Below are 26,109 nucleotides of genomic sequence, written 5' to 3'. Positions count from 1 at the left end.
GATTCCAGTTAGTAAGAGGGATCTTGAACTAAGAAAGAGACCCTAGAAGCTAAAAAAGGGTATCTTGAGCAATTGCAATAACTGGGGGTGGATGTAGCCAAGTGGATTAAGGCAGTGGAAGCAACCTACCACCATGTGCGGGCTCAATTCCCGTCGTTCTCCCATCTCATATTCTCCTATTGCTCTCTTTTTTTCTTTTGTAAAGACTAAGAAAGATATTCTATTTTCTCTCTTATTTAGTACGGCGAGCCGAGGTTGTGTGCAATGGCGGTCTGAAATCGGCCCATGACTGCTCCAATTGCTGCTGTCTCCCTCTCTAAGTGTACAGATCCGTTTAAGTTCACTTTGACATAGTCATCAGGAGGAGGATGCCATCTGATGAAGACCATCTCCTTAGTCGATCTCCAATTTACTGACCTGTCCAAGTGCTCGAAAGGAACCAAGCAAGTCCATAAGCGAAGAAGAAAGTCCTTCCGCCCAACGGAGAGTAAGGCCGTGTTTTGTTTACCCTTTTATTTTTTCCCTCCTCTTAGTGTGAATGGATAAGTTGGAAATGGGTTCTTCCAACCATTAATTTCTGGGTTGATATGACTTTTGTTGGTACCACCATCTTTGACATTGTTGGGAAGGTCGTTTTTTACGTCATCATCAACCACCTTTAGATGGAGTGGAACTTTTATAGATGGACGTTCAACTCCCGTTCCTTCGACAATATTTAGAATGTCATCTATTTTGACGTTAGCTCCAAACTTGTATCTCTCCCCCTTCGACCGATTAGAGACTGTCCAAGGAATAGACTCATTGTTGTCTCTTGAGGTCTTTCCTCGAATTTGCCCACCTCTCTCAGTTGATGATTTGTTCCCTATTGACTGATGTGCTACCCCCCTTCTCCCTTGTATATTATCTTCTCTGTTTATGGTAATATATATTTTTATTTAACCCCCAAAAAATAAAGTTGGATATGACAATGTTGCTTGGACCGATACAGAGATGGTTCTGTTCTACATACAGGTTCTGGTATTATAATTTTGTGTACAGTTGGGGCCCAGAGACACTGGCAAGTTTTATCTCAATTGAAGATGGTCAAGTGGCAAAATCAAGTATTTGAAAAATGAATAATTGATGATTGACAAATACAAGGATATAGAGACATACATGTGTTATTTAATTGAATTTTAATATGAGAAATTGACAGTCGACCAATACATACTAGTTTTTTTAATATTCAATGGTCAGAATTGTTAGATCATATCTCAATGTGACTATTGAAACATATAATTCCTCTCCAAGTGGTCCTGCTTAGAAAATCTTTTGCTAGATATGGAGAAGTCCATCATAGGAGAGGCATTCAGGACGAATATTCTCTGCAGTGAGCATCGGATCGGATGGCTAAGAACATCTAGGTATGTGTTCCGAGGTCATTTCGGTCATGTGATACCGCACGGTTACACTCACTGGAGAGGATAATTTTGCAAGGCATCCATATGTTGCCTGCTTATATTGGTATATTAGCATTTTATACATCGTGCAAATGCACCAGTAGCAAAATGATATATGTAATGAGAGAAAAGAAGGCCTTCATATTTAAAGGTTAGAGCGGATCAGTTGGCTGATGCATGACCAGTATGAATCGGTTACCTACAATATCTATTTTTCTTTTTAGTATTAAAGACAGGCCTACAATATCTATTTTTCTTTTTAGTATTAAAGACATTGTTTTGATCGGGTGGGATCGTTGTACTAACCTTGCGACCCCAGTTGGATTTTTGGACGTTTGGTTCTTCTGGTGGAAATTTGGTTACACAAAAATAATAATAATAAATAAATAAATAAATAAAAATAAAAATACACTTGAAATTTAAGTAAACAATCAGAATATAATGATTCTAGCAAACCTCTCCAAGTGGATGAGAAACTAACATGATATTACTATTGGAAAGACTTGAGTCACGGAAATCCTAAACCTTAAACCCTCAACCGATCTCCGGAGTCCTTGTATGTCTAATTTTATTTTTTTTTTCTTTTTTTTCACTTTTGCAAACAAATCGGGTTAAGGATGGAAATGCTCCATAATTATTCTACTAATTCTCATTTTTGTTGAAAAACCTACTAACATGTGGGAGTGGACAGATTGTCAGACATTCTCACCCCTATATCCCTCTAAACAAACGGCCCCAGGTAATGAGGAATAAACTATCAATGAGAGGTACACACAGGCGGCTTCTACTTCCTTTTCTCGTTTAAAGGTGCCGCCAAAGCCACCAACTTAGTCCTCCAGCCTCTACTTCCTTCAAGATATAAAAGCCATGAAATGTGAAGTCTTCGTTTATCTTTTTTGGTAAAATTAAAAATGAACCATTTCTCAAATCCACTTGGAGCCTGGAGGTATATGGACGGTGAGCAGTCGTTGATGGCGTCAGAATCAAATCCCAATGGCTTCAATCTTCCAATCTAACGTCTACAACCTTGCTGCTTCCAGAAAATATCTGCTTATCCAAACTGCTATCCATATCGAATTTGCCACGTAGCTGCCAACGAAGAGATTATTAAGAAAATTGGGTAAGGTGCGAGAGCATCTTCTGATCAAGTTTCACTCCAACGCTTCCCTTCGAGGGCTCAATCGAAATCGATTTCTGTGATATTGGGTTATCGTTGCCAAATCGCCATGGACATGGAGAAGGAGGAGGAGGAGGAGGTATATCATCTTCGGATGAATTCTAAGTATGAAAAGGAGCTTATCCACAGAGCAATCCAAGAGTTCATTGAGGAGAAGAGAGCGCAGAGAAACAAAGCCTCCGGGGATTGCTTCGTCGGGAATGACGAACAAGCCCTGCTTTCCAGATTGATTTCGCAGGTAACCCAATTTCTTTTTTTTTTTTTCTTAAAATGAAGTTCCTTGTTCTTATAATAGTTGTGGATTGGGGTTATTAGGAAATGATCGAATGTACTTTCCCTTCTTACTTTCCACTTATTCTACTTTTTCCTTTTCCATTCATAAACAAATGAATTATTAGTACCAGGAGATCTTCTCAAAGATAATGGTTAGTGGGGTAGAGCAAGAGCACTTTCTAATCTAATGCATGGAAGTGAGAATTTTCTCTGTACTATTCTGTACTTCTGGTAGTTTTCGGAAAGTTTCCTGCAACTCTCTTTTAAATTGTCCTTGATTCAATTTTTATGTTCATTTTCCCCTGTTGTTTTATCTCTAAAAGATCTCCTTAATCCCATCCTTAAATCTCTCTCTTTTCAGGTTGGGGCCTAGGGAACAAGGCTGTGTAGGTATCTGTAAAAAGTCCTGATCAAAATTTGAAACTCTTGTTCAAAGGCCTTCACATATTTCTGTGCAAATATTAACAACTAACAATTGTGAATTCTTGTTTAAATTCCAAGTGAAACCTTCTTACTGTTCTTTCTTTGAAATATAAAGGCACCCTCTTCACTAAATCTTCATTCCTGAAACCCTTCTCTTGTTACAGTTAGAAGCTCTAAAGGAAGATGCAACCATTGAGTCGCCAAAACCAGCATCGGAAATGGATGTGCTTTCTGCAGCTAGTGAAGAGGAGGCAAAAGATGAGAATGTAGGTAGGCTAAAAGTTGGAAGCACAGAAATGGGACAAGAAGCAATCCTAAAAGAGCTTCAGAATGTGAAGAGACAGAACAGCATCACCCATTGGCTTCTTTCAACCCTGATATTTGTAACTGTTGCATGGCAGCTCTCTGAGGTCAAACTCATAATCAATGTGAAGAACAAAGTGAGCCACCCTTTTAGATCTGTTGGAAGTGTAATCAAGGGGATGCTGGGTGAAGGGAAAGATGAGAATGATGAATCAACAAATCTGGATCAGGCGCAAAGCTCTTCGCTCGGTGGTCTCAAAATGCCAAAGTTGGATATAGAAAGTGACATTGAGTAGATCTTCTCCTCTCAGTGTTCAAATTGAAAGCTCAGAGAGGCCATTCTTTTTCTGAGGGATGGTAGAGGAGCTGATCTGTCCTTCAATTGGAGCAGGAGCTACCAGGACATCTCCCAATTTTCCTATTCTATGGCAATCTTGTAACGGTAATAGCATTTCTAGTGTATTGTAAATCCTTGTAATTTGAATCTGGATAGAATGTGTCTTGAAGGAGGTGATCTGAGGTGTGAAAACCAAAATCTTGATAAGATGAGAAAGTTAAGGACTGAAACATGGGGAGAGGAAATGTGATAAGACCAGACTCACTACCAGAGTACTGTTGTGTATTTGTATTACTTATTGTAGAAACCTCATTTTGCGTCGCTGTATTGGATTAGCTGTAAGTTTGGAATCTTGAAAGTTTACTTGAGTAAATGAATATGATTGAAAGATGGATTTTCAAAGAAAATTTCTAAAATCAGGATCACCATTTAATCTCTGTTCTAGCTTTGCTGAAGGTCTATTAAATTTCAAAGTGAGTCCCTTAAGAACTACTTTTCGTTTACTCTGCAACTTCTCGTCGGTCGACGAGTCTTGTTAAGAAGCAGCTGACGAATGGGTTCCTGCTGAAGACCATCTGCCGATGGGATATATTTTAGGATTTACTTCCAGAGTTTTCCTATCCCTACCACCTTCTATCAGAATCGGCAAAAATTGAATTTATATTTGAGTTCCTCCAGTTCAATCTGATGTTCAAGAAGCATGCAAGAGAAGGGAGGTTTCCCAGCTTGACAGTGATCGAGCCAAGGTATTTCGATCTTGAAAGGGTGCAAACGACCCATCCATCATTCTCACAATGTTGCTGGTGGGCATGAGGCTCTGGGAACAAGCTCCCAATGGAATGAGACCCTTCAAGCATGGTGGGTTCTTCGATTATGTTAGTACTACTCCCTATGTGAATGTGCCAAACCCAGATGGAAACTAGGGTTCTGCTCCTAATTTCTTCAAGTGTTATATATTTAAGATACCGGAATCGGTCTTGGATCGGATAGGGTCAATACCGATTCACACCAATCCAATCCAATTCCTCAAACCATGCTCCATGGATAAAGAAAGGAACTGTTAATCTTTGTATCAATCATAATAAAATCCTTTTTTTGGAAAAATAAAAATAAATAATTTCTATGAGAGTAGAAAACCTCGACTGCTCAAACAAATTGGTTGGATGCATAAAAACTTAAGTGAGTGATATCTGAACCAGCCAAGGGGGGAGCCTGCAAATGGGTAGGGTGGGAAGTGTGGAAGACAGTTAGTCAATGAAGGCAAATGTGTGAGGAGGAAGGAGAGAGAGAGGGTGCAGGCATAGCCTTTTCCCAAATATATATTATCCTAATGAATTCACTCGATTCCAAACTGCATCATATGGGATTTATTCATTTGGTTGCAAGAAAAAATAAAAGGGAATTGAAGTGACAGAACTTAAACGCATGAAACTATATCACTATTTCCAAACTTTTTAAACAAGGGTAAACTAATCCCTTCGATATAAAATGTAAAATTAAAATTATATGAAAACTGTATCATACAATTACACAAGTAATGATTACAAAAATAATAATAAGTTTAAATTTTCACTTCCCCTCCCTATAATTTTCCTTGCAACCAAACTTAACCATGAGGTTTCTACCAATTTCCCTTAAAGAAATCAAGAAAAAATATCAATCTAAAATGATTGGCTAGGCAGCCATTGTTTTTTATACCAAGGCATTATTATCTCATATGAAGATATCAAAATCATAATATGCTCCACCTTCCAAAAATGCATTACCTGAAATTTCTTCTGTCTCTTTGCTCCCTGTTCCTCTTTGAAATAAAACTTCACAAGGTTCAAGTCCAAGCAACCATGCAAAAAACCAGGAATGCTACCTCAAGTATTTCAAATACAATACAACAAAGAATTTCAAGTCTTCTATCTTCATTCATTTAAAAAAAAAAAAAAAAGTCTTCTAACCTCAAAGCCTACTTCCATTCTCGGAGATTTATCACATTCAAAGAGAAATTTTCACCAATCATCCAATCACAACCACAAAGGAATCTGTTGCTTTCAAAGTCAGAATATTGAGAACACAAGTAAACCAACACAAAATAGGAAGAAAAAAGAAAAAGGATTCCATTTTAATGTCTACAAGCTAACCGAATTAAGCAAACTGATTTCTGTCCCAGATGTTCCAACCAAATATAGTCCCTCCCATTGCATTTCCCAGTTGATCATTCTCATGCATAATTCAACCGGAAAATGTCATTGAAGACGTAGAAGCTTCCTTGCGGGGTTGGCATCAAATGAAACATCTACAAGCAAAGAAACAAACATATAGAAGTTGGATAAGACTTGTATTTAAAAATAATAATAATAATAATAATAAAAATACCAGAAATGAACTCATATATGCATGTAAACGTTCTCAAGAAGCTCTCAAATTTAAAAAATATGCATGTATGGAAATGTTCTCAAGAAGCTCTCGCATTTAAAGAATATCTGAATTTGCTGCTCTCACAGTTTTGCTCTCGTCCCACTCTATGCATTGGGCACTTAGATCTAAAGTGTGATTGCATATGTCTCTCAATAACTCTGCCTCCTAGCATCAAACTTCTGCTTTCTCAATTCAGTCAACTCCTACTAATCTTTTCAGGTTCACTTCTTGTGAACTGTCTTTCCCCCTCCTTTTTCTTCAGTTGATTTCTTCAATATAAATCCTTTTATTTATGGAGAGAAATCTATTTTCTCTTATTTATGTACTAGTTCATATCACTAATAACTATTGACTTAAGTTTGGCGTTGACCTGATCCAATTTCTGCTAATAATCAAAATTTTCTTCTAATATCAAATCCTCTTTGATAGATTTTCTTATTTCATTCGATCCAGTTACCATATCAAGTTCTACTTTAATTCAAACCAGAATTCTACCATTCCTAGTTTATTCATCTAATTTGCACTCTTGAATAACCACATCAGTTCTTTGATGAAATTTCTACATTCTTGTGAATTTGCTTAACTATTCCCTTTTATACAAGAAAATTCTGGCTAGCCTCTGTTTCAAATTTCCCAAATTTAGGGTTTTTTAATTAGCTAGTCTACATCAACCCCAAATCCCAATTTGACACAACCACCCAATATGTTAAAGCTTCAGTGGTGGATAGATAATTAAACAAAGGCCTCCCTTTATGAACATGGTGAGCAAATAAATAGCTAGTCATGGACAATACCAATTAAATCATCAGCACTGGTTGATGCATCAAAATTATGAATTGGTTAGGGTAATGATTCATAGGTGATGCTAGCAGTCTAGCACCACTAATAAATGGATTCCCCACCCTCAATATCATTTTCTTTTGGCACAGTAGCTATAAAAAACCCACATGCTGATATGTATAACAGTTCACAAAACATATGAAAATCAAATGAGAGCATTCATACTTGCAACATGACTAAAGCAGTATTGAACCATAATCAGAAAGCAACACACAGAGAGTACAACCAAATGTAACTAACAGCCAGTGTCAATGCACAAAGATTAATGAGTATTGGCACTATTTTGACTTCAAATCCAACATCCAAAACCACATATACAACGCACATACACAGCACATGCATATGCACACACAGAGACAAAACTTTGTTTCTAATCACTGTTTAACAATGACTAGAAACATGCTAGCACAGAACATCACATATATCTACTTAAAAATCCCATGAGAAGATGAAATGGTGAATCAATTGGACATTTGGTGGATGTATATTAATATAAGAAGGTAAAGAGTAATTTACTACTACATGTTAGGGATGCATTCGTATCTATAGGAGTAAAAACTGGATAATATAAGAGAATTAAAAAGAGAAAACACTCAAAATTACATGCAAACAATGAAATTAATTTGAGGAGGAAAAGGAGAAAATAAATAATATCCCCCAACAAAACAAGGATAACAAACGCATAGAATTATATTAAAGTTGTTGAACACACAATGGTAGCATTTCTGGTGGTAGAGTAAATTAAAGAAACAAAATGTTCCTTTTCTATCATCAATAGAATTAAATCCCATAGATACAAGGGACAATAAATAAAATGCAAGAAAATACATGAAAAAGGAGGTTGTAATTGTTTTCAATCATGAGCAAAAGCAAATTCCATAGATGAAAAATAGACTAGTGAAAACAACAAAATATGTAAAAATCACAACGGAAGTGGTGGAGGTGGTGTTAGTAGCAGTAGCAGCAGCAGCAGTAGTAATAGTACGAGTAAAGAATAAATTTGTTTAGATCAGAAATCCAATATCATTATAAATCACAAAGACGCCGAGGTCCTAACGTAAGAAAGGTAGGTTGTGAAGTTCAGAAGCTTTAGCGGGCAAGAAACAAGCATGATCAAGTAGACATGTACACCTAGGGCGAACCAAAGCATTGATTAATAGAAGGAATAGGGTCAGAATCACATTAGGATCCTAAACAGATACCCCAAATCCCATGCATCCAAATTCAATTTCAAGTAAATTTACGAATCAATTATCAAATACAATTTACCAAAAACACATAAACCAAGAGTAGAGTAGCTAGACATGGATATATGATTGCGGAAAAAATAAATCAAAGAAATCCACTATCAAAAATTTTGGGGAAAATTGATTAAAAAAAAAATGGATTAAACAGAGAAGACACTGCCAAAAACCATGAATCTCCATTAAAACTATAGCAAGCAGAGATAATGCTTCCCAGTCGAAGGACAACAATAAGAGGGATCAGATTTTAACAGCCTATTCGGTACATTAATCTATATCTATAAAATCAAAAAGACAGAACCATCCGTTCATTCTGAGTCCCTAATCACGCATTAAATTATAACCAGGAAATCACAACAACAGATTCGAAGTTCGGACAGATTAATGAGGCTTGAAGGCCGATCCATCTACAAAAAGATCGAGATAAAAGTATAACCCTAGAAACCCAAAGAAAGCGTCAAGAAATAGAAGTAAGGTCAATCGTGAGTGTGTGAGTTCGTTGGGATGGCAAACCTGACTGAACTTGAGGGCGTGCTGTTCACCGGCGAGCTGTAGATTTCCGCTGACGAAGACGAGCATACCGCCGGCGGGGCCGGAAGGCTGGCAATCAACGGTGGTAATAGCGTGCTGGCACTGCTGGAAAGGTAGACTAGTGAGCTTGGCCACAATATTCTGAGCCCCCTGGATCTTCTGACCTTCAAAGGAGAGCATCGAAGCCTCCTGGTACAAATTCGCCAAACCAGCACGATTTGCATCGAATGTTGTATAGTAGTGCTCCACAAAAGCCTTGGCTAGAGCGTCGGGATCCATCCTTTCGTCGTCCTAACACAGTCTCTCTCTCTCGATCTCACTCGCTTTGTCAGCTTCGAAGCTGGCGCAGAAGAAAGGAGGGAGGAGACAAATCAGGAAGAGAGAGAGAGAGAGCGCCACACAAGTCACGCGATCCCTCGAATGAACATTTATAGATTACTACTACTGTCTATTAGTCCTTCCAAATTTTTCCTTTCCCCCTTTGGCTCCTTCACTTTTCCAGTAGAACAAGAAGAGTTTCATGGGAAAAAAAAAATTGGGAGAAGGAACCGCTTCTTCTGCCCCTATTGGAGGATTTGTCACCATGGTTTCAAGTTATCTGTCTCTTATTGTCGGTCATATCGGATTGGTATTGGTTAAGATCGATCCTCGATCCCTGATCGATCTGGATTGATTATCCATATCATTTTAGGGGTAAAATGGTAAAAAAAAAAATACTTTTAAAAAAAAACAAGGATAACAAAGATCGATACCCATCGATCTGATCCAATCTAGATCGATATCAATAGATAGATTTCAATATCGATACCGTCCCCTAAATCCTTGTTATTCACCCTCTCCATGTTTTTTTTTTCTGTTTTTGTTTTTGTTCTTTTTTTTTGTAAAAAACCCTCTCCTTATTCTCTAGTTTCAATGTATCAACTTTGTGGACATCTCTTCAATATATACAATGGTATTAAAATTTTTACAAATTGATGTGAGGTTATAATTCTATAATTTTCGACATCTCAACATAATATTTAAGTAAGTTTTTATTTTTTATTTTTACTCCGAAAAGTATTAATGAGGGCATGTTCAGCCACATTTCTTTGTATGGCCTTATGCCATACCAATAGTCATTCCATTGAGAGTATTCAAGTTATCCTCACTCTATTTGATTTATTGAAGGGGGAAGGGGGGTGTCAGGTGCATGGCCCTTACATCAATACGGGTCAATGAGAGCGAACGTTAAGGCATTTAACAGGGTTTTTTTTATTTCATAAGAGGCGATGCAATCATTTTACCCTTCTTGTGTCTGGCGCAGGCTTTACACAGCCTAACAACCTTCTTTTTCCCTTCATTAAAATATGGCATACTATCTACACCAAAGTCATCTAAGATGAGGTGCGGTAAGCATCCAATGATTGGGGTGCATGGCCAGACCCTCCCAGTTATTGAATACTCACTACACCTCACCGCTTGCTACAGACAATTTGGATTCATTATCTTTTAAACGGATTGTAGATAAGTTTATCTTGACAATGAACCTGGCTCTACCGCTTTCTAGGATGATGTAGCAATTCCTATGTTGGGTATGTAAGGCAAAGTCTAAATTGGCCACAGGTCAAACATTGTAGCCACCTTGAATTGTGTATCACGCATGTATAGACATGAACCTTCTCCATAATACATGTCTTGTTGCGCTGTTTGTAGTCCTTGATCATACAAAACTTTAATTTATGACTTCACAAATTTCATTTTCGGCAAATCTCATATGTAAGTTTGGGATTTTGGTCCATTTGTCTACAAAATTTGGACCTTTTCAACACTTTCATAGCTCAATAAGATGCACCGCGTGGCCAAGCTTATCTCATGGTTTTTGAGGAGGAACTTGGCTAACAAGTGTTTTGAAAATCAGGACTGGCTGATTTGGATCGGAATCGATCAAGTCCAATACGTATGAAAATTAGGGTTAAGACATTTTTGGACCGTTTCTGACCAATTACTCATCTATACTAATCGGTTCCAATCTGGCTGGGACTGATCGATCCCAACTCCGATTTTTAGCCCTATAGCTCGAGTAATGCTTACTAGGGGTGTCAATCGATCGGGTTGGGCCGGTCTCAGTCTGACCTAATAGGGCTTGGCCAATTTCTAGGGATGTGCCGTGAATTTCCATTTAGCTAAAAGGGCTTAGCTAGTGCGGGCATGGTATGATTGATAATCGGTCTGCCATAAACGGGGCCTTAATCGGGCCTTAACAGAGTTATAGACATATTTAACTTTAAACGGATCCTCTTTAAAATTGGTCTTTTAAATTTACTAGAAGGGAATACCAATAAAACGAGGCAAAGATGGGCATAGTAAAGAAATATCTCATAGTTAAAATGGATTGAGTCAAAGATGGGCAAAACAGCCAAGTCATTAAGGTACTCGATCTTTAACCCAACGGAACTCAAATCAATTAAACTATGCCTACACAACCCAACTTGAGCAAGTTTAAATCAATTAAACTATGCTTGAAAAAGATGAATGTTCAGATAACAATCACCACATCTCATCTGTACATATCACATAGCCTTAGTACTAAATACAAATAGTATTAAAAAAAAATTAAAAAATTACAAATAGTATTAAAGGGGTCAGGCTAGGTTGGGCTTAAATGAGTCGATTCAAGTCGGGCTTGTAAATGTGTCGAGCCCAATATGTTTATTAATCGGGCCAGTCTAGGTCAAGCCATAAATGTGTCAGGTTCGATTGGACCTACCGATGCAAGCCTGAAATTGACACCCCCACCTCGTGTACTATTATTAATGCCCTAACATACTCTTTCCCATCCTGTAATATTGGCCTAGCTAGTTACCAATATATATATATATATATATATTGACCTAGGTAGGTCCCTCATGGGTGAACCAATCACTAGTTAACTACCCTTAAATTAATACTTCTTGTTAACATGGTGACATTGGTATCTTTTTCATTTCTCAATAGGTCAATTTAGCCTTACTAAAAGCTATAATATCTGCGCCATATCAATTCACATGTAGACACACATTATAGTGAGAAGATTTCCCAAAATGCAATGTGGCCTCAACATCATTGTAAGGATCAATGGTAACATACACAGAAGTATCAACAACAATAGAATTTTTCCCTTTTTTTTTTTTCCATGGAGTGGGGCAGTTATTTTGCCCCTCCATGTGTCTAGGTGTATAGGCCATATTGTTTTCTAGGCTTCTTTTTTCCTATATTATATTACGGAAAAGGAAAGCTACCACTTGTGTGTGTCTATGCCTAGACATAGGCGAACACGAAAAGATTGCATTGCCCCCGCCTCATACGCTGAAGATGTCTTTGTGTGGCCTCCCGTTGGTCTGTATGTTGGTACAATAATTGTGCAAGTAGATAACGTTCTCTTGACTATTATATATTTATATTTAGGGAGTGTATTCTTAGGTTTAACGGACCTAGAAAGTTTGGGGACACGAGAGGAATAGAAAACATCATAATGAGGGAATTTCCAAAACTTCATCTTATGGGGAGAGTTTATTCTATTTTCATGGTATGTTGCTCCAAACCACAAAAAAAATCTTTATGCTTATGGGGAGAGTTTATTCTTAGATTCATGATCGTATTGAAATAAAAATAAAAAATAAAAAAAAAAGCGTCGACAGCAGGGTTCGAACCTGCGCGGGCGAAGCCCAACAGATTTCAAGTCTGTCTCCTTAACCACTCGGACATATCGACGTTGGTGTCATGCTAAATTTTACTTTATGAACACCTATTATAAAAAATGTAAAACAATTATTAAGTAATCAACCCTTTAGTAGATTTATTCCATTAACCCACAACCACCCAAAAAAGGGAGCCACTTATCGAAGGGAAGATTTTAAAGTAACATTCCATATTTACCAATATGTTTTTAATTACTATAAACACTACCCACTTTTAATATGAAATTATTATTTTCATCATCCACGTGGAAATCCCAACATGATGCTCCAGGTAGCTATTTGTTGCTAGTTTGAAAACTCAATGCCAATTCGCATCAAGCTATACAACTTGGATTTGAGATTAATCTTCTCCACATGGGATTACCCACTTTCAATGTGAGATTATTATTTTCACCATCCGCATGGAAACCCTAACATGATGCTCCAAGTAACTATTTATTGCTAGTTCAAAAACTCAATGTCAATTCACATCAATAGCTTGATGTTGTACAACTTGGATTTTGAATGCCATTGTCAAGTTTCTTAAACATGATATTAATCTTCAGCACACATGCAGCACAATCTTTTCACACCTACTATGTCTACGCGTAGTCACATACAAGCAAGTAGTGTCATTTCCATGTGTTTCCTCCGTCATTTTCATATGTATTTTAGTCTATCTTTCTTCTCTCTAATAAAATACGATACATCTCTTAAAATCACTCCTTAGATTTCAACACTTTAAACCTTGATCCAAAATTGTAAATCCTTAATAAAAGCTTAGAAGATGGGAAACTAAATTTAATATATATACTGATGTAATAGAAAGGGGCCAACCTCATCATATAACTGAAATCTTTTCGACACTCAATTATTTCTAAATGTGCTTAAAGTCATGTATAAGTCGAGGAGAACGTAGTTCACAACTTTTGGATAAACAAACCAACTCAGGAAACTACGAAACACTTAGTGGACAGCAACAACTATGACATGTTTTTTCTACTTGCAAAATCCAAGCTATAAATATTTGACTAATGGAATGAATACAAGTCCTCTATCATACGGACCCACCCAAGAGTCCACTTGTTACATCCATGCATTGACATGGCCGCGGCAAGCACGAATGTACACGAAACATTAAATCTGTACTTTGCATTATAATCTCATGTTTTTTTAAAAAAGGAATTCAACCCAAAGAAAAACAATACATTGAGAGAAATTCTGTTGAAAAATTTGCCAACAAAACAAGATGCTTCTTATAATACCCAATAATAAACACTTCACATTGCCAGGAGAATACTTCAATTGAAATTAAGGACTGTTACAACAATTCGTTGTTTGATCTAAGCTTCCGCTTCTTCTTTTTTTTTTTTTTTTCTTCTTCTTCTTCTTCTTTTTACACAAAGGGCTACTGTGAATAAACTTCAATCATCTTTTATTGGATTTGTAATGTACACTGATCAATTCTTCTTTTGTTGAAAAAGCGCATGTCAAGTATCATACCTGTATGAAATAAACCTCTATAATACACCCTCAATTTACAGAGGGAACCCAAAAAGAATCTCCCCAGTGCTCCCAACTTCATTATCAGATGGGTAGGGGTCATTGTCTGGTAAATCCTGAAGCTTCCATGATTGATCCAACTTTATGGTTTCTACTCCATGGCTTTCACAGTTATAATCCTCAGTATACAGTTTAGAGTTTGTGATATCTCACCTGTACATTTGCTATCCAGGCATTGAATCCAATGGAAGTGAGACCAATTGGTCCTGCAATTACATTGGATGCCAGATGATGAAAGGCCACCCATCATAGTTGAGCATTTCATGCACACAGAAACACACTCCAGCAAACAACCAGGTATATCTTTTTTTTTCCTCGCAAACCTGAAAAGTAACAAACATAGAAACAGTAATCGAGTGAGTCTAACGCCTTGGCTGATTTATTTCAGACTTAAGGCAGAACAGAACATTCAATTGATAAACACACAGACCAAACCATGAGTATGATGGCACATTCTAATGTTCTAGGCGACAGGAGCCATAGAACAGTGAGAGACATTTCCCCCTCCTCTTTGTTTTATGGGGTTGGTGTTGGCAGTGGAAGGTTAAGCTGAAATAGAGTTAAAAATATTCCAAAAATAGAAAAGACAGGATAATCCAAGGTAAGATCATCCATCACAATTAGGGTTACTTAGGAAATATCCCAGATGAGACCCAATTCCACTTCAAGGAATGAAATCTGCTGAGCCCAGAGTGGGAAAATGTTTCTTTCCTTTCCGACAAGATTTTGAACCTGTAGACTAAATGCAACCTCAAATTCCATGCAGGGACTTTGTTCTCTGAAGCAGAGGACGAACTTACATTGAAGGAATTGAGAAATGGAAAGTGGAGAACTTACTCTTCATAACAACCAAATACCAATTTAAGCCTCTCAATGCGTCCCGAAGAATAACCATTTGTAATTGCATCCTCACCAAGCCTGTTTTAAGTGCCCGCTCTTGGGTGTGGATCTGAGTTCGATTTGAAAAAGCGTATAACTTCCCTGTACAGTTGTTCTCCTTCAAATGGTTTAGATACATAGCCATCCATACCACACCTAGAGCACTCCTCGTGTGTAGCCTGAATGACATCTGCAGTCATTGCTAAAATAGGTACATGCCAGGCCAAAATGTTTCCGCAAGCTTCCGCAGATACTTCTCCATGCTGAATACGACTGTTGATGTCATTTTCCATTTCCCGAATCCTTCTTGTAGCTTCAAACCTAGAAAAAATTCATAATATTTACATGCAATTACATATTCAAAATGAGGAGGAAGGGAGGGGGTAAGCACTTCATAAATAGGAAAGTAAGTTGAGAAAGCATTCAAAGTATGATCAGTTTTATAAGGAAAAATAATAAAACAAGAAGTAGGGAACAATAGGAATTCATTAAAACAGTATATAATCACCACTCATCATCTCCTGTTAATCTCATGAGTCATGACCAAAGGAAACACGAAATCTAAAAGGTAAGCAAGTACAATGCACTCTGACAAAATTCATAAGGTGCCACTTTCCCTAGCAGTAAGGACCTTCGATGGTTATGGCCAGTCATGGGATCAAATCATGCCTTCACCTTCCTCTAATCCTCCAACTACGCAACACAAACTCAGCCTTATCCCAACTTAATGGGGTCGGCTAAATGGATCCATACAAAACAAAATAGGAAAAAAGTCCAAACGAAAAGGAGGAAGGAAGAGATAAACAGATGAAAGATGAGAAAAGAAAAATGAGGGTTAAAAAAATGAGGAGAGTAAGAGGAATGTGGCAAAGCCCAACAAGTCAGGACAGTCTCAGCTAGATGGGGTCGGCAATAAAAGGAGAAAGAAACTAGGACAAGAAGTGACACAGCAAGCTGTCACCATAAGCTATGATGCCAACTAACCCATTTGACAAGTATGCCCATTAATTCCTTGGTTTGAGACTTATCAAGCAATGCCTTGAGGAGTAACCTCAGGAACTTAGAACAAAGATGTGACACATACCCATCCATTTCTGGCATCTGAATATCCATGAAGCAGGCATCAAAGCAGTGAGGTGGTCTAAGCATTGCAATTGCCTTTTTCCCACTGTCTCTGCACTCCACATCTGCTCCATACTTCTTCAAAGCAGCAGCAGCAACCCTAAGGTTGACAATATTGTCATCTACAACAAGAATACGCTTCCCATGAAGAAGATTGCGGAGAGAGAGAATAGGGAGCCCTTTGTTGTGGCAGTTGACCTTGTTTGCAGCACCCATTGCTCGTTGCAGAGATGCTGCCAGCATACTAGCCCTGAGAGGCTTAGAGATAATAGTCAGGGTATGACCACTGGATTTTGCAGAACTGGTTTTGGTAGAACTGATGGAATTTTCCAGAAGCAACAGTTTTGAGGGATCCACAAGGTCAATCTTCCTCAACTTGTGAACAAAGCGATTTGAGAGATCCATATCCTCATCCCACACTTCTTTCTCAACAAGGACCATGTTGATAACTGCAGTTCTCGAGGCTATGCCATCAAAACCTTCACTCAGATCAGAAGTTATTTCAACTTGAATCCCAAGCCGTTGCAGATGATATCTAGTCACCTTTGCCCTCACAGGTCTAGGGTCCACGACCAAAGCTATTGTCCCATGAAATTCTGAGTACGAAGACTTGGTCTGGTTATTCTGCTGGTTTTTGTACTCATTCAAATTGGAGCAACCATTGGTGAAGACAGCAGTGAATGTAAACGTGGACCCAATCTGGGGTTCACTGACGAATCCAATCTCCCCGTTCATCATGCCAACTAAACACTTGCTTATACTCAGTCCAATACCTGTTCCCCCATGGGTACGGGAAATGGAAGGTCCAACCTGCATAAAAGGGGTAAAAACACGAGACTGGGCTTCAAGAGGGATGCCCACACCCGTATCTTCAACTGATACAATTATGCTGATGAGTTCTGAGGAGGTTGACAAGAAAGCCTGTGGACACATACGTCCCTCTTGACTGAACTTCTTGAGCGTTTCCCAGCTGCGCCGTCTGTCTGCCACAGGCAACCCACTCAAGGTGTTCTTTGATGATACTTCTGTCTCTACTTCGATTGAGTTTATCACCTCCTCAACAAGATGAACGGTCACAAAGATGTGTCCTTTCTCAGTGAACTGCAGGACAGAGAAACAATGAGGCTCCAGTCCACTTTTTAATGAGTAGTGATCAACTAAGCATCCTCAAGGTGACACAATAGCTAAAAAGAGTGAACAACTATAGTTAACTGACATCCTTTCTAGCTGAACAAACAATTCGTTTTTATTGCTAAACATAAATTTGGCATAAAAAACTTAGTTCATGATGCAAGAGCCAAACATGAAAAAAAAAGTGCATTTTTCCTGTACCAAACATTTAAAAAAAGAAATTAGCCTCCAATTCTTCTGTTTAAAATTGAATAAAAAAACATGATCTTGCTTATTAAATCACGATTATGATAATTTTTTCCCCATCCATAGAGAGAAGGCATTAAAACCCAACACACTTTAAAACCTGTTAATTTTCCATATCACATTCTCTATTATGTTTAAAAACTAAGAACACCTTCATACTTACTTTGATTGAATTCCCCATGAGATTCGTGAGGATCTGCCTAAATCTCCCCGGATCTCCAATTATAATTTCAGGAATCCGATCAGAGATATACACTGCCAACTACTCCAGCAAAGTTGAAGAGGAAATTCCACAAGTAGAGGAATCAGAAAGATTAAGTTAGAGCATTAAACTTCACAAAAGGGAAACCATGAAAAGCTGGAATTATTTATTACCTCTATCCCCTTGTCTTGAGACTTCCCAGAGAAAAGTGACAAGACATCATCCAAAATCGCCCTTAGATCAAACCGGACAGCCTCTAGTTCAAGCTTACCAGATTCAATCTTGGCCTGGTCTAAAACCTCGTTTATAAGTGAAACCAGAGCTTTGCCACTATCCTGTGCTGTTCTCACATAATCTTGCTGTGTTACATCTAGATCGGTGTCCATGAGCATTTGCAACATCCCTGGAAGATGAAGATACTTAAACTTCCATGTAAAACAGTAGTAAACTAAAATAAATATATTAAAAAAGAAAAAGAAATCAAAGGATGAAGTTGCAATTTACAAGATTATGTATTACTCACCTAGAACACCATTCATTGGAGTTCTGATCTCATGGGAAACAGTAGCAAGAAACTACAAAAGACGAAAAACCATTTTTAGATCATGATAAACAAGAAGCAGGAGAAGTTAGATTAAGGAAACAAAATTATTGTCCACCTGAGATTTTGCAACATCTGCCGCCTCAGCCTGTTTTTTAAGCCCCATCATCTTTTGGTAATCATCCTCCACTTTGGCAATACGATTTATTGTTGCGTGGATTATATGCCCCAAAAGCAATGCTATCACAAGAACACCAATTGAAGTTGTCATTGCCAACCAAGGCCACGGTGGCTTCTGCTTGAATCTGGTCCCAACAATGAGCAACATATGACCATCCATTTCAACCACTTTCACCTAAACACCAAAATTTTCTGTACTAGGGGATTCAATAGATTACCTGCAATGCATCTCATGCTTCCTGATCGGGTCACCAAAATTCAGGGTGCTTATGTGATACATCTCATCATCAATATCTTCATCTGAACCGTACATGCTAATTGGATGCAAGAGATTAGTGGTGTCATAAACATTCACAATGATGGTTTGCTTGCTTGCAAGCTGGTATAGCAACTTCTCCACAAGAGATTCTACATCAAAGACTCCACCTATGTACCTGCTTGGCAGTGGTTGCAATACTTAGATATGTACTCCTTGTCTTTTGTTATATCATTCTGTCTCTTGTTTTGTGTGTGTGTGTGTTTTTTTTTTGGGGGGGGAAGGGGGGGGGTGAATATTAAGTCATATATCATCTAGTAAATTGTAGAACTCGCTATTACCCATGAAGTTGGCACTGGTTTCAATATTCCAGTTCAGTCGATCAATAGACCGACAAGTAAACCGAATTTTTGTTATAGAGCACGGGCCTAAAACTGTAAGAATTGGGTGACCTGAGTCATCCCAGCATGAACATTTTACATATAATCAATGTAATAACTAACAATCATCAGATAATCAGGGGGAAACTTGGATAATCATGTGACTGTTAAAAAGTCTGGGTGCACACATTCATAGCCACAAACTGGTTACATATTCCAGACAAGCAAAATATTATTTTCCCTCCCCCCCCCCCCCCCCGAGGGATGGGATTCCATAAGGTTGCCCACTAATTAACCATATCTCTTGGAATAGAGTATAAACTCAAATTTAGAATCACAGAATAGTCTTAGTGATCCAAAACATTAAACTTTTGTTCACAGAATAATCTTGTTCACCATTAGTTGGTGTCTTTATCATAGATACGGAAAACAAGATCTTCTGGATGAAAATATTTAGTTGAGCTGGATATACAATTCACTGTATGGAATAAGACTCTTCACTGAAGCCTCACATTTGTAGAACATTTCAATATACATTGAGCAAGACCACATGGTTAACAAAACCAGATTCTGTCCTTAGGTGGAATCCCAGATGAGTATTGGGTTGCTTAACCCCCCCCCCTTTTAAAAAAGCATTTGGTGTCCTGTCAACATTTTCAAACTATTTCAACAATTAGGAAAGGTGACGGGAAGAGAGAGCCCATACCCAAGAGTAGCTTGGATTCGCTCGTTTGGGGTTGCATTTGACTGGAGCTCTGACTTGTAAACAGCAAAAGTCAGTATGACACCAAGGCGATTTGATTTGAGTAACCTAAATGGAGCAGTAAGGACCCCTTTTCCCGACGCTCTAGCACTTAATACATTCTCACGATCTTCCTGTAGATTCACAAGATTTTTTTTTTCCTTTTAGATTGACGATTGAAGATGGTCAATAACAATTTATCAGAATTTTCATAATCCTCAACCACAATTGATGACAAAATTATCTAAAAACAGATTTGCATTTATTTAGAAAGAAGAAGAAAAACAAGAAGCAGCAAATCCCAAACTAAATTTGACAGACCACAGTCCCCAATTGCTATTTCTTAGAATAATGTAACTTTTAAACTAGGCCCACATACTGTAGAAAGCTCCCTTAAAGAATCTCCTACCACAATCTATGAGATAAAATAGTTGCATCACCAGCATATGCAAAGGGGAAAAAAGAAGCAGCGAATCACCTTCCCCGAAAGCATGTCAATAGAAATCACATGTGAAATGGTATCCTGTGCAAAGATAACTGGGGCATATTCTTCTTGAATGGGAGATGGATCCTGGGTTTCAGGGGCATAGTCGTCCTCCTGAACCTGCGTCTGTTCCATTGTATCCATCCTCTTAATAGTCCAGCCTTGTTGTTTCTCAAATTGTTCCCTTTCTGGGTGGAGCACCCTAACAGCATAAGCCACACCACTGGTAAGTGGCCTCTCAAAGGTGGTTCTCTCTGTATACTTTGCAAAAGTTGCCTGTTTATCAAGAAAGATTCTCGTAACTAGCTGTCCAAGTATCAGTAAGAGAAAAACTCAAGTTTGATAATGGCTTTAATCAAATTAAACAAACAAATGCTCTACAACCAAAATTCTGTAATGAAACAAAGCTTTTATTAAAGCAATTGCACTGAAGTGAAGTAGCATTACAGATGTTTAAAAAGAAATTTGGAGTACCTGATCAATAGAGGATGGATTCTTCCCATGGTGAAAGCTTGAAATAAGAATGGATAAAGCCTGAACATGATTCATACTGACATTGAACTGGTCTTGTAGCATTCTAGCACGCTCATCACACATGCTCGCAATGGCCTCTTTCCTTCTCTCAGTCACCAGAGAGCTCATGTACCAGAAGGTCCAGAACGACACTAGGATCCAACCAATAACCCAGGCAATCAAAAGGTTCTTCCACCATCTCCTGGGGAATTTCTTCGGCCAAATATATTGATAGCAGTTGTGGAGTTTCCAAATGCTAGAAGGTATTTTCTCCCACAATTTGAGCCATATCTTAGCTCTATAACCCAGAAACCCAATCCTCTTCTCCATTAATCCACTTTTAATGAACCAGTTCATGGGGATCTCAGAAAGAATGCAACAGCATAGCGTCAAAAACAGATGCAATGCCTTCAAATCTAACCCAAAAAAATGGAGATAGCTTCTGGGTATTCCACTGCTTCTTAATTTCACTTGGGTGATGAGTTTGGGAACAAAAATGAAAGCATCCAACATCAACTCTATACTTAACCGTCCAGTTAAACTAGGAATAAAAAAGCTAAAATTGCATAAAGAGAGGGAAAATTAAAGTACCAAACACTACTTTATTCAACAAAGAAACTGAAAAAAGCAGTCTTCCTAGTCCCTGAACAAGAAACGAGGCACCTAACACTCAAGATTAAGGGAAAGAAGAAAGACCCACTAGCCAAAACAGTGATTCAAACCTCCACAAAACCCAGGAAAAGAACCAGAGAACACAGGGCTTATCAGGGTTTATACCAGTGTTTATACCAGGGCTTATCCCAGAAACCGATTTCTAGATATAGAGTTGTTAACACACTTACAGTTTCCCAGTGTAAGTAGATAACTAAAACGGCAAAAACCCAGAACGAAAAAAGTGCCTAAAAGCCAGGCAAGATTCGAAATTTAGCTATCAAATAATCAGAGATAAACCCAAAAAAGAATCTGTTAGGAGATGTAGTTACCCGTTCCTTAAATTTCTGAAATCTAGCATGTGGGTTAAATGGTTGACTCTTAACTGTGCATGGGTTGTGCGATCGAGGCAGACACTCGAGAGAATAACAGTATAACTGTATAAGAAGAAGAATCAAAAGAACAAGAAGAAGAAGAGGAAGAAGATGAAGAGGAAGGGAAGAAGTGAGGATTCATGGGCACTGTAATTAAAGCCAAAAAAACAGAGGGAAAGAAAAGATGGGGAAGAGTATGGAAGGAAAAATGTCTGCTAGCAACGGGCACTAACTCCAGCAATCCACCCAAACTTGAACTAAGAACAAGAAGAGATAAAGGAAGCAAACAACAATAATAATACTAATCAAATCAAAACTAAACTAAACAACATAAAGGACAGAAAAGGTATAGTTCCACTCAGCAGCAATCGCTGCTTTTTACATTATCATTCTTAATTATTGTTATTATTAATTTTTCTAATTTAAAAAAAAAAAAATTAGAGAAGGGACGAAGGGGATGTTTTCACATCATCATCCATGGCCAGTGGACAAGTTCCACACGCTACCACCTGGTTTTATTTTACTTTGACGAAAATACCCCTCACATCGAAATGGATAGTTAAATATCGGATAACGACATGCGGCCTTTTCGGTGGGTTTGGCATTAGATGCCCATGCTTTTTCCTAGAATGGGAGTTGTTTTGGTGGACCGGCAACCCATGGCCAAAAATGGTGGGTTGGTGACTAGATCTGCCACGTGGAAAATTTGATGTATATGTGTAAATCTAAGGGTTATCAAACTACAGCCCGAAAAGTCCGGTTCAACCCATATTAAATCAAATTGAATCCTTGACATTTGGTTTCGAGTTGACATTTATTGAACCGTTAGAAACCAAAATTGATCCGACCAATCAAACCCAAAAAAACCGAGAACAGACCGATGAGAAACCAAAAAATGTGATTTTCATATCGATTGACACCGCTATGTAAACTTAAAAGTTTTAGCTCAATCAAAGTTGTCCATATGTAAACCTAGGGCCCGTTTGATAACATTTCTGTTGTTTCTGTTTCAAGAAACAATAGAAACAGAAATTTCAGTTTCTGAGAACAGAAACAAAATTTTGGGTGTTTGATAAACCTTGTTTCTTGAAACATTTATCTGTCTCTTCTTTTGCAAATAGGAAACCGACCCATTGAAATAAACACCAGCAGCTCCGGTCGGGAACGACAGACTTCTCGGTGTCCTTGCTCTTCAGACACATTGAGAGATACTCAACCCCATTGACAGAACTCTGGTAGACACTAATCCCAATATTACATTCCCCAGCAGGGAAATTAGGGCTCATTATCTTATAGGTTTTGATCATCTCCTTAAAAAGACTGAAATTGCGAACCCTCCAAGTGAACTTCCCACTCAATACATCATAAACAGGATCTGCGACGACAACCGAGGACGACGAGGAAGAAGACTGTACCTCATTGTAATCACAGGTGAAGGAAATGGATTCATTCAATACGAGGATATTGGCAGTGATGAGAACAGAGTCGTTATTGAAAATGAAACCAGCTTTGGGATCAAGAATTGTGTAAGAGGGGGTGAAGTCGCACCAACCGTGAGATTTCTTCTTGCTTGAGAATCGATGCCACGAGTCCCTCTGAATGGACTTGGCCTTGTCGAGGTGGTTAACGATGGAGAGCCGATAACTAGCGAAACAATCCCATTTAGAAGAAGAGGAACCCCGAGGATCCATGATTTGGAGGTAGATGGAGAAGTAACCAGGGAGGGCTTGAGAGTCTCACGCTGTAGTGGACGACGATGAAGCTGCTTCGAATTGGCTAGACTTCATCGGAGACGAAAGAATACATATATGTGATTAAGGAGTCCAGTAGCTTCACTAAGAATGGTAGTGATGCCAAACTCCATCTTCAATATCAATTTTTTGTGCCCCATTTTTGTTTCGAGAAACGAGTGAAACAAGTATAACTTGTTTCGTCATTCATGTTTCTTGAAGCATAAATTGTTATAAATTTCAATTTATGTTTCAAGAAATAAATGGAACGGAACACTTTTACCAAACGGTATTTATGCCGTTTCTTTATTTCTGAGAACAATAAAACACAGAAACATGTTTCTGGTTACGTTATCAAACGAGCCCCTAGTATCATAGACATTTTGGGGTGAAGCTACACAGTTTTCGCTCCTTACCTCGCATGCAAGATTCTGGCTAATCGAATACACTTTTTTTTTTCTAATAATTGTCATGTCACTCCTCCACATGACTCTACAAGTGTGTTCACCGGCCAAAATTTTGAAGTATCTAGCATGTTTTGAGAAGGGTTTAACAACCTCCAACAACTACCGTTGCAAACTAGAATACTTGGTAACGATAGGCAATAACATCTATGGGCTATTTTACCTAAAAAACTGTTTAAATGAAGTAGTTGGCCAACACCTAAGATGATGGAAAGCCAGTCATGAGTCTTATGAGTCATGAGACTCATGACATCATACCTTTTTTTTTTTTTAATAAAAATAGTTCACAGAGATTTGAGAGCATGATTTTACTTATCGGACATGGATCGGCTATATCAAATTGATCCTATATATCGTGAATTGGAATTTGATTGTAAAAAGATGCTTATGCATTGGTTCTACTTCCCCGTGTGTGGACATAGAAAACAATAGAAGGTAATGTTTTTTAATCTTAGTTATTTATAAGGAGTAGGTTCTTTACTTGGCAATGTGGTCTAAAATAGTGTCTGCGAGAGCATCAATATGAGTGAGATTTTTTGCATTTATAGGACACAATGATCATTTTACCTTCCATTGTATCTAGGAATAAGCTGCACGACGCCAAACAACATTCTTTTTCCCTATTTATAATTTGGGATAGTCTCCATGCTGCCAGTATAGTTAGAAATTTGGACGTGACATGACTTGGTTATTCAAAAGAAGAAAAAAAAAAGGTATCATTCATTCACATAGATCCACATATTCATAGCATGTGAGAGAAAAAAATGCACTCTCGTGATGTGGGAAAGTTTCTCAAATCAACCGCCTGTTTTGAGCGGTTTGAAAAAATAAAAAACCACAACCGAGAAGGAATGGTTCAAGGTATTCCCAGTTCAAACCCCGGTCTGGTTCCTTTTTTTATATTGACGGGAATTCCTCCTCAAAGGTGCCATTATGTTCTTTCGTCTTTGGATAAGGGTGTGTTTGGCAGCATAGCCACAGGAAACTCTTTCTGTCTACTACTATAAATAAATGAAAGAAATCTCTGCAACACAAATGTAGTAGAAGACATTCTTGTTAGCATTAATTTATGTATTAACAAACAGCAGGAAATAATTATTATTAATTTTATACGTTCTCGTATCCTCATGCCTCACCATTGTAGATATTTTTTTGGGGCAAAAGAATCTAATGCGCTAGCGTAAGTACATGTCAGTAGAAATGTGTGAGCATCTTCAGTAAAGGACAACGTGGTATTTTTGCACCTAGTGTGATTAAGAGTAGACAGACACTATTATTATTATTATTAATATTTTTTTTTTCTTTTAAACTAATGTAGCTACATTATACAAGAAATTGAGGATGGTAAGGATCTCTCCAGTCGACCTATTCCCATATAGGATAGTACTCAAACCCTAGTCTTAACGGGTGAAATTGGATGAAATCAACCGAAAAAGGTCAAATAAAAAGCTTTCATATTGGTTTGATTTTGAATTGGAGTACCGTATGTGAAATTGATTGAAAATTGAATCACACAAAAATGAACATGAAAAATCATACCTAAAAGAAAAGGAATTGATTACAACTCAAAAATGATAAGAAAACGTGATTTATCCCATAATCATGCATATACATGGTAAAACCCAATATCAAAACAATAAGAGAAAATTGAATTAAACCAAATCCAAAAATTCCATTATTGGTTTGGTTTGGTTTGGATTCACCCATTCACACATTCAAATAAATTCAGCCCAACCAAAATCAGACCAAACTAACTGATTGACACCCCTAATCAGTGATTTAAAAATCAGACCAAATCAAAATTGGCTGGCCAATATCGATTCCAACTTTGAACTATATCAACCCTAGTCAAATCGGTAGTCCTTAACAAACTGAATCTAAAGTTTTCTAGGATGATTTTGTGTGGGATCAATCCAGATCCCCATTTTAGATTTTTAAACCCGAATCTAGAGGACCTAACAAGTTCAGACAAACTCATGG

The 26,109-nt window shown here is 37.9% G+C and overlaps 3 protein-coding genes and 1 non-coding gene across 4 annotated transcripts; 1 reads left to right on the top strand and 3 right to left on the bottom strand.

Annotated features, from left to right (window-relative positions):
* The first annotated feature begins 2,370 nt into the window (after positions 1–2,370).
* LOC122079010 lies at positions 2,371–4,359 on the top strand. The gene is made up of 2 exons (XM_042645225.1): positions 2,371–2,854; positions 3,477–4,359. The coding sequence occupies exons 1-2, from the start codon at positions 2,666–2,668 to the stop codon at positions 3,909–3,911; spliced, it is 624 nt and encodes a 207-aa protein (XP_042501159.1). The 5' UTR covers positions 2,371–2,665; the 3' UTR covers positions 3,912–4,359.
* A 1,538-nt stretch (positions 4,360–5,897) lies between these two features.
* Positions 5,898–9,439, bottom strand: LOC122078587 (nuclear transport factor 2B). The gene is made up of 2 exons (XM_042644625.1): positions 8,959–9,439; positions 5,898–6,239 (listed from the first exon to the last, which is right to left on the bottom strand). Exons 1-2 carry the CDS (start codon positions 9,253–9,255, stop codon positions 6,165–6,167), a joined length of 372 nt encoding a protein of 123 aa, XP_042500559.1. The 5' UTR covers positions 9,256–9,439; the 3' UTR covers positions 5,898–6,164.
* Positions 9,440–12,623: 3,184 nt separating this feature from the next.
* Positions 12,624–12,705, bottom strand: TRNAS-UGA. Its single transcript has one exon. It is a non-coding gene; the product is annotated as a tRNA-Ser (tRNA).
* A 1,092-nt stretch (positions 12,706–13,797) lies between these two features.
* LOC122079689 (histidine kinase 3-like) lies at positions 13,798–22,223 on the bottom strand. The gene is made up of 11 exons (XM_042646363.1): positions 20,872–22,223; positions 20,392–20,673; positions 19,878–20,047; positions 18,754–18,969; positions 18,474–18,660; positions 18,338–18,389; positions 17,988–18,217; positions 17,776–17,874; positions 16,198–17,336; positions 15,072–15,434; positions 13,798–14,557 (listed from the first exon to the last, which is right to left on the bottom strand). The coding sequence occupies exons 1-10, from the start codon at positions 21,421–21,423 to the stop codon at positions 15,158–15,160; spliced, it is 3,204 nt and encodes a 1,067-aa protein (XP_042502297.1). The 5' UTR covers positions 21,424–22,223; the 3' UTR covers positions 13,798–14,557; positions 15,072–15,157.
* Positions 22,224–26,109: the final 3,886 nt, after the last annotated feature.

Source organism: Macadamia integrifolia, chromosome 5 (assembly GCF_013358625.1).
Source record: "Macadamia integrifolia cultivar HAES 741 chromosome 5, SCU_Mint_v3, whole genome shotgun sequence".
NCBI lineage: Eukaryota > Viridiplantae > Streptophyta > Magnoliopsida > Proteales > Proteaceae > Macadamia > Macadamia integrifolia.
This window is presented reverse-complemented; position numbering and strand designations above follow the sequence as displayed.

Bases quoted from the DNA above. Each gene is read 5' to 3' on its own strand.
- LOC122079010 (XM_042645225.1), top strand. From the start codon at position 2,666: ATGGACATGGAGAAGGAGGAGGAGGAGGAGGTATATCATCTTCGGATG. The intron at 2,855-3,476 runs GTAACCCAATTT...CTCTTGTTACAG, and splicing joins TTTCCAGATTGATTTCGCAG to TTAGAAGCTCTAAAGGAAGA.
- LOC122078587 (XM_042644625.1), bottom strand. From the start codon at position 9,255: ATGGATCCCGACGCTCTAGCCAAGGCTTTTGTGGAGCACTACTATACA. The intron at 6,240-8,958 runs GTTTGCCATCCC...CTTTGCTTGTAG, and splicing joins ACGCCCTCAAGTTCAGTCAG to ATGTTTCATTTGATGCCAAC.
- LOC122079689 (XM_042646363.1), bottom strand. From the start codon at position 21,423: ATGTTGGATGCTTTCATTTTTGTTCCCAAACTCATCACCCAAGTGAAA. The intron at 17,875-17,987 runs GTAATAAATAAT...TTGCTGGAGTAG, and splicing joins CTCAAGACAAGGGGATAGAG to TTGGCAGTGTATATCTCTGA. The intron at 17,337-17,775 runs GTAAGTATGAAG...TCTGTCCTGCAG, and splicing joins TCATGGGGAATTCAATCAAA to TTCACTGAGAAAGGACACAT.